The 13,555-nt window shown below is 35.7% G+C and overlaps 2 protein-coding genes across 2 annotated transcripts; both read right to left on the reverse strand.

Moving 5' to 3' along the window:
- Nucleotides 1-645: 645 nt before the first annotated feature.
- Nucleotides 646-4,043, reverse strand: LOC131872878 (pentatricopeptide repeat-containing protein DOT4, chloroplastic-like). Its single transcript, XM_059216173.1, has 2 exons — nt 3,985-4,043; nt 646-3,898 (listed from the first exon to the last, which is right to left on the reverse strand). Exon 2 carries the CDS (start codon nt 3,216-3,218, stop codon nt 1,257-1,259), a length of 1,962 nt encoding a protein of 653 aa, XP_059072156.1. The 5' UTR covers nt 3,219-3,898; nt 3,985-4,043; the 3' UTR covers nt 646-1,256.
- Nucleotides 3,306-11,337, reverse strand: LOC131872877 (pentatricopeptide repeat-containing protein At3g12770-like). Its single transcript, XM_059216172.1, has 3 exons — nt 11,207-11,337; nt 3,846-3,927; nt 3,306-3,653 (listed from the first exon to the last, which is right to left on the reverse strand). Exons 1-3 carry the CDS (start codon nt 11,335-11,337, stop codon nt 3,306-3,308), a joined length of 561 nt encoding a protein of 186 aa, XP_059072155.1.
- Between the last annotated feature and the right edge of the window lie 2,218 nt (nt 11,338-13,555).

The following is a 13,555-nucleotide window of genomic DNA, read 5'->3' on the forward strand; positions in this document are numbered from 1 at the left end:
AAACTCCTTGCCTCAATCACAATGAAAGTCTTGGATCACTCCAAAATGACTTCCACTTTTACTAAATTCTTAACAATGGTTGGATCTCAGTCTGAAATTTTTTATCTTAGCTACTTCATAGACTTAGCTAATCTTTGATCTCAGACTTAGACAACAATTTGGTGTATTTGGTGATTGTCCTCTTAAAAAGTTAACTGATTATTTGTCTATGTAATCAGTAATATAAATATAAACAACAAAAAATTATTTTCTACTATTCACAAGTTAAACTCTATTTTATTTGGTCTTTATATCTCTATGCTATGGAAATGCTTTGAAGTTGTTTAAAAAAATAGATTTTCTCTCTTTTCCTACAATTTTTTATGTTTTTTTAATCCGATTTGTTCCCAATTTTTTCTCAATTTTTTCAAAAAATCTTATACTTTTGATTTACCAATTTATTCCCTAAACATTTTTTGCTAATATGCTCCATACTTCTAATTTGTAATTCATAGCCTAAATTTCCATTTGAGTTTTATTTAAATGAGTAATAAAGCTTACAACCTTTTGAGAGGAAGACTATAACAAGACATATTAAACTACATATAAATATTATATGTATAAAAAATAATCGAGAATGGACGAAAATAAGCTTTACAATCAATGAAATATTAAATTTAATATTCAAATTTATAAAATCTGAAAGATTGATTTTTCCTGTGATGTAAACAGATGGAATTAGTCTTCAACTGTACATTCCCTAAAACCAGGGAATTAATCTACAGATTCCATCCGACTCATCAGTCTCGATGTCTTATAAAATCGTCGCGGCGTATCAGTACTCCACGAGTATGGCATGTGAGATCTCCTCTTAAGAAGAAGTGATTTTCACTCACTTCAACCCACTAGAGTGTTCAAATTTTGTATTCCCATGGGTTTTAATCACATGAAGAAACTCATGAATAAACCTAGACTTGCCAATCCACCCTGTCCACTTACATGTATCAGCTCAGGGCATGTTATATGGATAAGTTTTCAGCAAGGAAATACTATGCTTGCTGTACATATTTTGAAAGGATAGGAATCTCTTTAAATCCCCTGTAGTTTTTCCCCTGTCAATGATTTTTGAGATGAATTCGGTGACATCATGGCAGTCAACATAAGCACGAAGGATTTTCGTGATACGGATGGCAGTTTCAGGTCTTGTGCTGAGAAACCCAAAAGCAGTTTCAAGCTTCTCACTGTGACTGCAGAGTAAGTTTTAGTTTACCTCTAGTCTACATTATGCAGCACAAAGTTGATATTAGGGACACATCCTGATGAGTCGATGACTCCATTATCAACATCTTTAACATTTTATTAATCTCTTCATTTTGAGGATGCAAACTGTCTGCTACAAGGAATGCATGAATATTATTGTCTACCTCAATTAAACTGCACGCTGGTCTCTTTTTCAAGCCCCTGCCTTGCATTGCCGTTCTCAACTTATCTACATCATCCCACCTTCCAGCTGCTGCATAAATGTTTGATAATAGAATATAAGAACTATCATTTTTAGGCTCTAAGACGAAAAGGCATTCTGCTGCAAGTTCTCCTAGCTCAATATTGCCATGGATCCTGCAGGCATTAAGCAAGGTCCCCCGCACACTTGGACCTGGTTTAAAAGGCATGTTTTTGATAAAGCATTCTGCCTCGACAAGATTTCCACAGCGCCCAAGAAGATCAACCATGCAGGAATAGTGTTCCATGCTAGGTGTGATACAGTATTCTTGAACCATGCAATCAAAATACTTCCATCCCTCCTCCAACAAACCTGCATGACTACATGGAGACAAAAGACCAACAAAGGTGATGTGGTTTGGCTTTGTGCCTGTCTGTTGCATTCGATGAAATAGTTCAAGAGCATCTTTGACGTGTCCATGCATACCATACCCACAAATCATCGCACTCCATGAGACCACATCTCTCTGCAACATTCTATCAAACAATTTTCGTGCGGCAACTATGCTCCCACATTTGGCATACATGTCAATCAAGGAATTCCCAATAGGAAGATTCATCTCAAATCCGTTTTGAACTATATAATCATGGAACCACTTCCCTTGATTCAGGAACCCTAAGTGAGCACATGCTGGGAGTAGACTCACCATTGTCACTGAATCAGGTTCAATGTTTCTTTGTTTCATTTGACCAAAAAGCATCAAAGCTTCTTCGGCATGTCCATTATGAACATATCCAGCCATCATTGCATTCCATGTTACTAAATTTTCTTTTGACATTTTGTCAAAAACCTGACGTGCACTCTCAACAACCCCGCACTTTGCATACATGTCGATCAATGAATTTAATACAAAAATCTCAGAGTCAAACCTATTTAGAATTATATAATAATGAATCCACTTGCCCTTTTGCAAATTGCCTTCACGGGCACATGCCTGAAGCAGACTCACCACAGTGATGGAATCAGGTGCTACACCTGCCTGCTGCATTTGATTAAATATTGCTAAAGCCTCATTGGCACGTCCAGTCTCAGCATACCCAGCAATCATAGCATTCCATGAAACCAGATCGCTTTTAGACATGTACTCAAACAACTGACTTGCAAGCTCCGAATTCCCACATTTAGCATACATGGCAATAAGGGAATTCTCCACAAAAATGTCCGACTTCAATCCACTTTGGATTATATAATCATGGATTTGCTTCCCTTGCTCCAAATCTCCTAAATGGGCACATGCCTGGAGTACGCTGACCATAGTGACAGAATTAGGTGTGACATCAGCTAGTTGCATCTGAGCAAAGAGTTCCAAAGCTTCCTTGTCTTGCCCATTCGGCGCATATGCAGCAATAATTGCACTCCATGAAACCACCATTCTTGTGGGCATCTTGTCAAACACTTGCCGTGCAATCTCAACCTTCTTGCATTTGGCATACATATCTATCAAGGAGTTCCCTACAAAATCATTGAACTCTAGCCCACCTTGAGTTACATATTCATGGATCTGACGGCCCTTTTCGAAATTTCCCATATGGGAACATGCCTGGAGTACACTTCCAATAGTAACTGGGTTAGGCTTCATCTCTGACTTTTGCATTTGATCAAAGAAAACCAAGGCTTCACGAGCCTTTCCATTCTGAGCACACCCAGAAATCATTGCATTCCATGTAACAACATCTCTCACAAGCATTCTGTCAAATACTTGGCGTGCAAATTCTATGTCCCCACACTTCGCATACATTTTCACAAGGGAGTTGGCTGCAAAAAAAATGGCATCAAATCCAATTTTGACTACATGATCATGAATCTCCTAACCCTCTTGTAGAGCCTATAAACCCGCACACGCCTTCAGCACTGCGCAAAACGTGAAATTGTCTGGCTGTATGCCTCCCTCATACATTTTGCAATAGACTTTAAGAGCCTCTTTGTGAAGTCCACTCCTAGCACGCTCTCTAATCATCACATTCCATAAAAAAGCATTCGGTTTGTAAATTTTGTGAATCGCTTGCGATGCATTTGGTTCAGACATTTTGTCAAACACTTTGCGAGCATTATTCAAACTGCCAAACATTACATACGTGTTCACAAGCTTGGATTGTATAAATATTTCAAGGGTGAGTCCAGTGACAATGATGTGGGCATGAAGATTTTTTACAGAATTGCTATGTTTGCATGACTGAAACAGAGAATTCCAACTGTTGGCATTTGGATTGAGGTTTTCGATTAATTTTTCTGGGTTGCCATTTTGAATGGAATATAAAATTTAGTTTTGGCTACCATTGGCACGGGAAACTGCAGTATGATGGCGGATTTGAAACAAATTAAAGAGTTTGTGATTTTCCAGTTTGCAGTGTTCAAATGAGCTTACCAGTTTTGCTATTCTCATTATCATAGAAGCGGTCGCCCACCATGTTTGTTCGCCTTCAGAGAATTTTACACAACGATTAAAACTGAAGATTTGACGTAATTGTAAGTTTAAAAACAAAAAACAAAAATAAGAGATATACCTAAAAATTCATTAGCACTTCTTGAGAAGACAAGCTAAAATGAAAACCCAAATTCAAATTTAGTAAACGTTCACTACACAATACAATGATTTTTTTATTTTTTTTTATATTATGTAAACGTTGGGCGAGTCACAATACATTGATTTTTCATACAAGCGTACATGAATTATGAGTTGGAGCACATGTATGTTTCTTCATGTGACATGTTCAATTTGTTTATTCATTCAATAAATCTTTAGATCTACATTTTATAGTCAGCCACGATCTTTCAAAAAATATTAAATGTTTGTTTTTTTCTTTTTTCTTTTTTTAATAGATGTGATTGGTTTTACAGTTTTTTAAAATGTTTAATTTATTTCAAAATAATTTTGTTTTAGGTACTGACCACCTTAGTCTCGGAAACTGAAGCTGCACTCGCCTTCTTATTGAATATTTTCAAGCCATACAACTAGCCCATTCTAATTACCATTATATGTGAGTCACTAAAGGTTGATGCGTTAGTCATCCTGATGAAGTCTTGTCCCAAGACTAACTAAAAATCATCAATGTTGCAACAAAATTGAGAAAGTCCATGCGACCCATCCATTCCCCAACATCTATAGGAATGCCCCCACCTGCTAAAGTGCTCCCACCCACTTGTGATGGGGGAGCCCCACAGGGTTTACTTTAGTGGCGAATTGGCGAATATTTCATGTCGGCGACCTGGAAAGTGGCAAATATATTGTACCGATCGAGGGTGCCCATGTCACCTGGACTTTATAAATATTTTTCAAATGCATAGCCCAATCGCCCATTATTTTATGTAATTAATTGTATCTCTATCAAAATTTTTCCAATAGAATCTAGGTTTTCCACACGATAAATTCAATATTTTCGCCTACACTTTTCGAGGTTGTCTTAATAGACGACCATAATTCGCCAATAGCCATATAAAGATTTATTGGCCAGGAGGACCCAATTCGCCTTGCATTTTGCAGAAGTGTCTCAATTCACCCCAATTTTTGCCAACTCTATTATAATTGTCAATTAACTGGACGACCCATAATCGCCTTGAAAATTACATTAGACGTGTTATAGTTAAGTGTTATTCGCGAAATATTTGTATACCATATAAAATTCCTGCCGAATTCACTAAATAAGGATTAGTATAAATACAGTCAAAGATTAGATTTATCTCTACACAATTTGGTCAGTTCTGAGCTCTCAATTCGAATCACTAGCGAAGTTTTAAACCAGGAACAACCATTGTTGTTGACTATATTGGCAACTGCTAGTTACCTAAAGGTAAGTGATCATATTTCTGAAGTGTTATAATATTATTTTGAATTCATCTCTATTTGTTTGCACTATTGAGTTCATTATTATTCAATGGGTACCCATCAATGGTCACTTGAGAGACCTCAGAGATCTAGATTGTAGGTCGTAGAGCCAATGAATCATATAGTCCATTATTACTTATTCAACAAGTTGATATTTTTTTGTAGTCTTAATTTCGTTGGAGATGTCAAACAGGAAGAAGGGTAGGAATCCTAAATGTGGGGAAGGCCAAGAGAGGCTAGCAAAACGCAGAATGTTGTCTTTGTACTTTGGCATTGGCAAAGATTGTGGTGAAAATCAGGAAGGTACATCATCACAAGTACGAGTACACGATTCACAACCTACACTGCATATTGAACAAGGCAGTGAACCTAATATCTCATATCACGATGAATTTGAAGAAGATTTTTTGGTAGATACCCAGGTTAGCCGAAATGATATAATCGACTTGGGTGATAATGCCACAAATGATCATGCATGGAAGGGGAAAGGAAAAGCCAAATCAAAAAAGCATCAACCCAAATCAAAAAAGGATCAGGAGTGGGATATGTCAGTGAGAAATTTTCAAATTACTTGGGCGTCAAAGTATCCATTCATTGAACTAGTGGAGAATCCCATTGAAGGCGAGCCTCCGTTAGAATGTAGGTGTAATATTTGCACTTGGAAACATAAAAAGGAAAAGAGGTCGCAACTAAAAATTGACACCATAGAAAAACATATGGGCAAAGTTTACAAAAAACAAATGATAGATGGAGTTGAAAAATTAGTGATAAGATGGAAAACAAAGGAGGAATGTAAGCATGTGAGGAATGCCAAAGAATTTTAATATTTTCAGAAGAAAATACAGACGAAGCTTGTTGAAGTTAAAGGTTCTGTTGAAGCCATTCTTGGAAAAACAATGCAAATAGAACAACTGCGAAAAGTTGTTCGGTTAAGTGTTGTTTTTATATTTTGAGTAGAGGGCGTGCTATGATAGACTACCCATCAATGAGTGGTTTATTACACTTTTTGAAAATTCCTAACTATCCTAATAGTCACTGGTTAGTAAAAAGTAGATGGGAATGGGCAAGTTGTCTTGTTGAGGTTGAAAAAGAAGATGTAAACGAAAAAATAAGAGAGTCAAACTTTATTTCGTTGTCTTTAGACAAAGTTACGGTAGTAGATAATACTTTGTGGGTATGCGTGCATGTTCATACTGTATAGAATCATGCCCGCCAACCTCATCTACTATTTGTTACTAAAATGAAGGATAGTGCGACAACGGAAATTTTATTTTGACTATTAAAGAGTTCTTTAATTGAGTATGGAGGTATGGATGACATGATGATTGTCAAAAAGTTGGTGTGTGTTGGAGTGGATGGAGCTTCAGTAATGCAAGGTCATAGGAACGGTCTTTGCGCAAAGATGAAAACTTCTTGTGCACCCTACATTACTGGCATTCATTGCATGACCCACAAAATGAATCTAGCTTTTGGAATTGTGAGCAAGCATGCTCCAGTAAAAAAATTGATCATTTCATCAGAGAGCTCTAATCACACTTTTGTCGAAGTCCCAAACGATTTATGGAATTTCAACACTTTGTTGATGGAATAACCGATGGGAACAAGCTTCTTAAGGATAATGATACCGAATGGATCTCTTTGGATGGACCAGTGCATCGAGTTTTTTCATAATATTCATCCTTGATTGGACTATTTCACACAAATCGCAATGAATCAGAGCAATCAAAATTTCCTAACTTTCTTCGAAAGCTAAGTAATATAGAGACACTCTTAACATTAGCATCTCTTCTCCCCATTCTAGAGGAAATGAGAAATATTATGAAAAAAGTCCAGCAAAGAGCTATGTATATTGCAGAATATGCTAAGTTGTGTAAGATCACATGACACCCTCGATAATCTCTATGGATCTCAGCCAACATTATCTGATGAAAATTTTGCTAAGTGGTAAACACTCATAGATTTGAACAATCCTGATAACTTTTTACATATCAGTGCAAACGGGGAGTTATGTGCCAGTGTACACTGAGTTGAGATACCAATGAACTGCTTTTCCATGATTGAGCCCAAGGAACTAGGAAAGCGCCCCAAGAAGCGACTAGCAAGAGTTACAAGGGAAGAGTTTAGCAAGATTGTTGAGTCTGTAATTGGTTTTGTGAAGAAAATTGCCTATGATTTTTCCTCGCATATTAGAAGCAAATTCCCTCCTGGGAAACTTATTGAAGCCATGTCTATTGTGTTTCCTCACTATTGGAACCTCAACAATTCAACTAATATTTGAACTTAGCTCCTAACTTTGATAAAGGAATTTTGCAAATCCAAAGAATTCAATGGAGTAACTATAAATAGAATTTTAAATGAAACTCTTCTTAGAGAGAAATCAGCCCATTTTGCATACACTATGAGGGAACGATATGACATAATGGAGAACCCCCATGAAGAGGGATCAGTAATAAGGCTTTGGGCAAATCTAGGTCAAAGCGAAGTGATGCGTGATTCAATATCAAAATATTTCAAGCTTGTTGTTTTATGTCTTAACATGATATTGGGTTCAGTGGAGGATGAGAGAGTTTCTAGTGCTTTGTGGTTCCTAAAATAAAAGCTAAGAAACAAACTAGACAAGAATTTGGAAAATTTCTTGAGGGTTTATACATCTAGGTATGATGTCCACACTTTTCCTTACGATAGGGAACTGAAAATCTGGAGGTCCAAATGTGAAAGAAGAGTTTTGGGCAACACTTCAAACCAAAGTGGCAGTGAGACAATTGACTCATGTACTAGACCAACTGGTAGCATTGAGATGCAGTTCAGCAGAGGTATGCAAACTCAGAGTGAAGAAAACATAGACAAGAATCAAGGAAACTCTGAATTTGTTGAGGAGGAATGGCAACTTTAAGAGATTTAGGACTAGCAGTTCTTAGATATTTATTAATCTTACTTCATCTCATCATTCATATTACAAAAACATATTATTGTGGTTGATAACTTGATGATATTTTATGTGTCTGTCAACTTTTGGCATTTAAAATTTAATATTGATTTGCAGTTGCATTTTTCAACTTTCTAATTTCAAATAGAGAATAGAAAAATAAAAGAGAATAATGTATTTATTGATAGAGTGGTTTTTATTTAGACATGTTGATATTTTCATTAATTGTTTCAAAATATAGTCATATGATACAATTCATTCAATACACAACTCTATGTGATTCTCTATGCAAAAGTCAATACGAAATTTCAAAACCCTTTGCAAATGTCCCTAAATTCACTTTTATAGAAACAAGGGAGAAACAACATCTTCAGGTCTATTTGCAACATGTGAAGACTCAACATCAAAATCAATTACCAAGGCACTGAATCTATTGTCCCATCAGTATCACAAACACGGTACAATTTTACAAGGTTGAAGGTATCTATGACCATCATAGGCCGGATTAGCAATTTAGCAACTACTACATGTCTCATGTTCAAAAAATAGAGTTCAAACTTAAAACCTAATTCAAGCCACAACAAATTAAATATAGAGAATAGCAATGCACAAAACTTAGAAATCAGAAATAGAGAAAGACAAAAAAGTTAAAATTTGAGAGAATTTGAGAATGCAAATTTACAAGGTTGAAGGTGTGCATAATAGGCTGGATTAGTAATGGTGTGTGTTGCATTTTTCTTGTTCATAAAATAGAGTTATTTCAAGCGATGCCAAATTCCAAACAAAAAAAAAGAAGAAAACCTTGAAATTAAGAGTAAAAGCATAAAACTATGCAATACATACTATGATTCATGAGATCTTTGTGCCAGTTTTTGTAGGGTGCTCCACTCTCCGTCTTATGGAAGTCCAATTTCTTTTAAATTATAGTAAGTCAAGTACAACTTTGTTAGCAATCCATATTTGGAAGAGTGACTTGACTCCTCTGTTTCACCCAATACTGCATACAAAAGTTGTCAATGGTTTGATGAAATTCAAAAAGTTGTGAGGAGTTGTGTCCTTAGGAAGCAAGTCAAATTCAAACTTTATTTTATCCTCCATCCTTTTTTTGAAAGCTTCTTTTCCAATGAATTTATTTTATGTGTCAACACTCTTCAACAAACCAAGATTTAACAATTTGGTTGTCTTTTCTTGTAGCTTCATTATCTTTTTCCCACCTTTATCCATAATTTCTTGTGCTTCCCTTAGTTTCTGGCATTTTTGAATGATAGATGATGCCTTTATTGAGCCATCAATGCATCTCTTAATTCCCTTGAATGCCAAATAGCTATCATTGGTACTGGAGACTTCTTGCAAAATCTGTTTTACAATATTCTCTTTTGAGTAAATATTTATGTTCTTCTCAATGTGGTCTTTGAGCTTCCAAAAAATTACTCTCAGTCTTTCATTCAATTCAAACCATTCAGACAACTTGTCACTCCTCTGCATTATTTGCCCCCAAATGTTTTCTTTTATATACTTCACTGTATTTTTCATATTGTCTTCCGAAGTTTTAATTTTATTATTTGCATTCTATAGCTCTTATTTCATTTGTACACATTTTTTTCTTTCTTCCTCTGCTTCTGTTCCAAACGTTTTTCTTTTTCCGTCTCATGATCCAATTGGTTCTATAATATTTTTTTTGCGGCAGCTACAGACTCCACTCTTTTGTATAATTTTGTTGAAGTGGCTCTTTCATCATCAAATTTTTTAATGCTTTCATCCAATTTTTCCCTCAATTCCTTCAGTTCTGCCTCCATTTGTAACTGTTGATGTAGAGGTCAAATTTGTTATCCTTATTTGTAAATCATTGCACTTGTTATCTATTTCTTTCCTCTTTGCTTTTTCATTTTCCAGGTCTGCCTGTAACTTTTCTATTTGTTTCTCCATGTTATTTTTCTCTCTCTCCACCTTGAGCGATGAAGTGTAGATCACTTCACTGCTCTTTTTTGACACACTAATTTTGTACACATTTTTTAACTTTGGAAAAATCCATTAGGAGGGTGCTAATGTGAAATTCATAGGGATCTATATTATTCTATGCTGGATTTTTATCTTTATTTGGGGGCATAACAACCATGAACTTCGTCATATCTTTGTTTGGGTCATATGTGGGAAATACCATGTTCGATGCAGGTTGTTCCTCTAAAGCTGCAGTAAGAGCACCCCTCTTCAATTTATTCTTATTTTCTTTATTCATATTTGTTGTTTATATAAATTTATTAAACAAATCATTGTAACGAAAATTTTGGTTTGCTAAAGCAATTGAATGTTTGAAAGGTGAAATATCACTTGCAGTGATGTGCACGCCTCCACCTATTCTTATGGTTCTAACTAATGCATTTTGAGGAGTAGAAACAACCATTCCTAATCTTGCCCCACGTAAACTTGCAAGTGGAGTGTTTTGACCCATTTGAGGGGTTTGTTCTAAAGCTACAAACAATAGATTTACAACGGTAATTGATATAGCTAGAGTTGTACTCGCCATTGTTATCATAACCTTTTTCTTCTTCACAATGGCTTAATCACTAGGATTTTGTATAGTATCTACTATTATTGGCCTTTTGTGAGAGATATCTTGTTGTTGCACTTGTTCAGGACAACTAGTATTAGTACCCATGTCATCCCCACCAATGGTAGTAGCACAATGTGGATTTGAAGCTCTAACAAATTGAAATGGATATGTAGGGGAATGAGTAATACCTTTCTTTGATGAATCTGATGATTCAACTCCAATGACTACTTTCTCACCATGTTTTGGTGGAAGTGGTGGACAATTGGAAACCAAGGGCCTTCTCCTTTGGGACCCAAACCACCACCTTCAAAACCCATTTTTTCCATAATGTTTACCCCTTTGCTATATTTTTCTATTATGGACTCATTGACTCCACTCAATTTTATAGAGACTATAGTAGCTATTGGAGTGACCTCAATCTCATACTCATTTCCATCATCACTTTTATCATATGCTTCTGTGGGATGCTCCATATTCCATAATTTGTTAAACTCAATATCCTCATCGATTTCATCAAGATCTGCACTGGTCTTTGCTTCACCGAGATTCCTCCTCATAGTCCAAAAATAACTTATTTTGGTTTGAGTCAAAAGTCTATCTTTACATTGTTCCAATATATTTTTTGGAATAGCTTTGTTAGATGGATCAAAAACTTTTTGGTAGAAATTGTAGGACATCCTATTTTCATTTTGATTTTGGATGCCCTACTCTATTGTTCTATGTGTGTGCAATGCCATAATTTGTGATGACAATTCTTCTATTGAAATTTTATAGTTAGCAGCGATTTTCTCCATCTCATTTTTTACTCATTCCAGGAGTCCATGTTTTTAAGATTTTCTAGCAATGGTTTACTTTTATGTTGAAATTTGCTTGCAGAATTCCTATTTTTCGTAAGCCTTGTTTGAATGACATTGATTAGATCATACTTTTAGTAACTATCAACACCAAAGCTAAAATTGTCAAAAAATCATGTGCCACTTTCATTCCTTTTCTCTCAAATGTGAACATGCAAGGAAGGAAATATGCTCTTCTTTTTCTCACCATGAAAGAGTAAATCTATACTCTCCATCTATCGTACATATTCCAATGCAAATACCCTCTCTGTCACATGTATTGGAATTTTTTAGGGTTCTAATACTGATCCATAAAATCTTAACACTGTGTATTCTTCCATGAAGAACCAATCAGCCAATTGTATTTGACTTCCAAGTTGAATGGAATCTCTACAAGACACAGGTAATCTAGGCATTGGAGTGCTTGTAATTTTATCATACATTGGTGCCAAAAATAAGTCTACGAAATGGTTGTAGTTATTTATGTTATCATGCATCCTTATCTTAGGTGTCCATTCATATATTGGACACTTTGTTCTATCTCGAGTCTTCTCATCAATCTTATAGACCTAAATGTGAAGATTGTTGGTCTCGAATATTGCACGATACTTTTCTAGAAGAAGATAGCACAAGTAGGTTATGAACCTAAATGTCTTACAGGAAACTTTATTAATCATTAGTAATTGTTTTTGCATGGATTGAACAACGTGCTCAACAAAATTAAATCTTACTTGTTCTCTTACACAATGGATATGAAAAATCATTTCAAGAAGGTTGGCACCCACTTCCCTATTATTTTCCAATCCTAGGAAAAATGTTAGGAAGGAAATAGTATCTTGAACCCAAGGCACAAAAATATTATAATCATAAGGAGGCTTATGATTCCGATCCAATCGAGCACCACAGACTGTTACACCTTTGATAAATAAATCTTTAGTATTTTTTTTCATTCTCTCATATTCCTTTGTCAGCTTTCCTAGGTCAGTGTGCACGTTTAAGTTTTGTTCTTCAAACCCTAGGTTCAACAAATGAGCAAATTCTCCCTTGGTTATGGATAAAATTTCCTCTTGAGTATTTCTATTGACAATTTCTTTTCTATCTTCATCATAATTATGGGTGCAAACCATGAATTTTTCGGCAAGGGAATATTGCAGGTAATATCATGCGTCCCAATCCAGCATACCACGATGCAATTTTATTCATACTTACATTTAACACTGTGTTAAAAATAATATATTTTACCCTGTTTTGATCTCCCGCCTTATTAGACAATGCATATCTAGTTTCCATGATTCGTTTTGTACCATGGATAACAGGATCATACATATCATGGTATTCATTAGTGAAACCTATTATTTTAACCAGTTCAACTAAGTCTATTTTTTCATTCATTTGGCTTTTAGTTCTACTATTCTATTTCCCCATCGATGGTACTGTTAATGGTTTTGTGTAGGGGAAAAAGTGAGACTAAGTATGAAAACCTTAATCCCACTCTCATACACACTCATGGAATACGAAAGAGCCTAAGGAGGTAACGCACTTTGACTACTTCTTATGAGAAAGAGAGAGCCATGCATTACCTCTTAGGTTTTCTATTCCTTTGTTGTAAATGAGAGAGAGGAATGATGCAAAAATGCAATCTAACCTAAAATGCAAGTAGGCAAGCAAACCCTAATCTGAGAATGTAGATCAAAGGACAAATGATATACTGTTGAAAAGTACATATCAGAAGGAAAAATTAGAGGTGTACCTGTATCTGAAATCTGAGAAGAAATGTTCGGGACTACGGTGCCACGCCACTGTCCTAATTCTGCACTTCTGCAGGTGCAACTAACAAGATGGATTCTGGAGCTTGCAAGGTATTGTTTTGCCAAATCTTGCTAGCACAGGGTAGGACCATGGTGCCACGCCACTATCCTGGGAAGGACCAGGGCACCACGCC

Source organism: Cryptomeria japonica, unplaced genomic scaffold (genome assembly GCF_030272615.1).
Source record: "Cryptomeria japonica unplaced genomic scaffold, Sugi_1.0 HiC_scaffold_857, whole genome shotgun sequence".
Classification (NCBI taxonomy): Eukaryota; Viridiplantae; Streptophyta; class Pinopsida; order Cupressales; family Cupressaceae; genus Cryptomeria; species Cryptomeria japonica.

What these genes read in the sequence shown, in the direction of transcription:
- LOC131872878 (XM_059216173.1), bottom strand. Translation starts at nt 3,218, where the DNA reads ATGTATGCGAAGTGTGGGGACATAGAATTTGCACGCCAAGTATTTGAC.
- LOC131872877 (XM_059216172.1), bottom strand. Translation starts at nt 11,337, where the DNA reads ATGAGGAGGAATCTCGGTGAAGCAAAGACCAGTGCAGATCTTGATGAA. An exon ending in AAAAGTGATGATGGAAATGA is followed by an intron (nt 3,928 to 11,206) that starts GTATGAGATTGA and finishes TCAAATCTTCAG; the next exon opens with TTTTAATCGTTGTGTAAAAT. An exon ending in TAATGAGAATAGCAAAACTG is followed by an intron (nt 3,654 to 3,845) that starts GTAAGCTCATTT and finishes TCTCTGTTTCAG; the next exon opens with TCATGCAAACATAGCAATTC.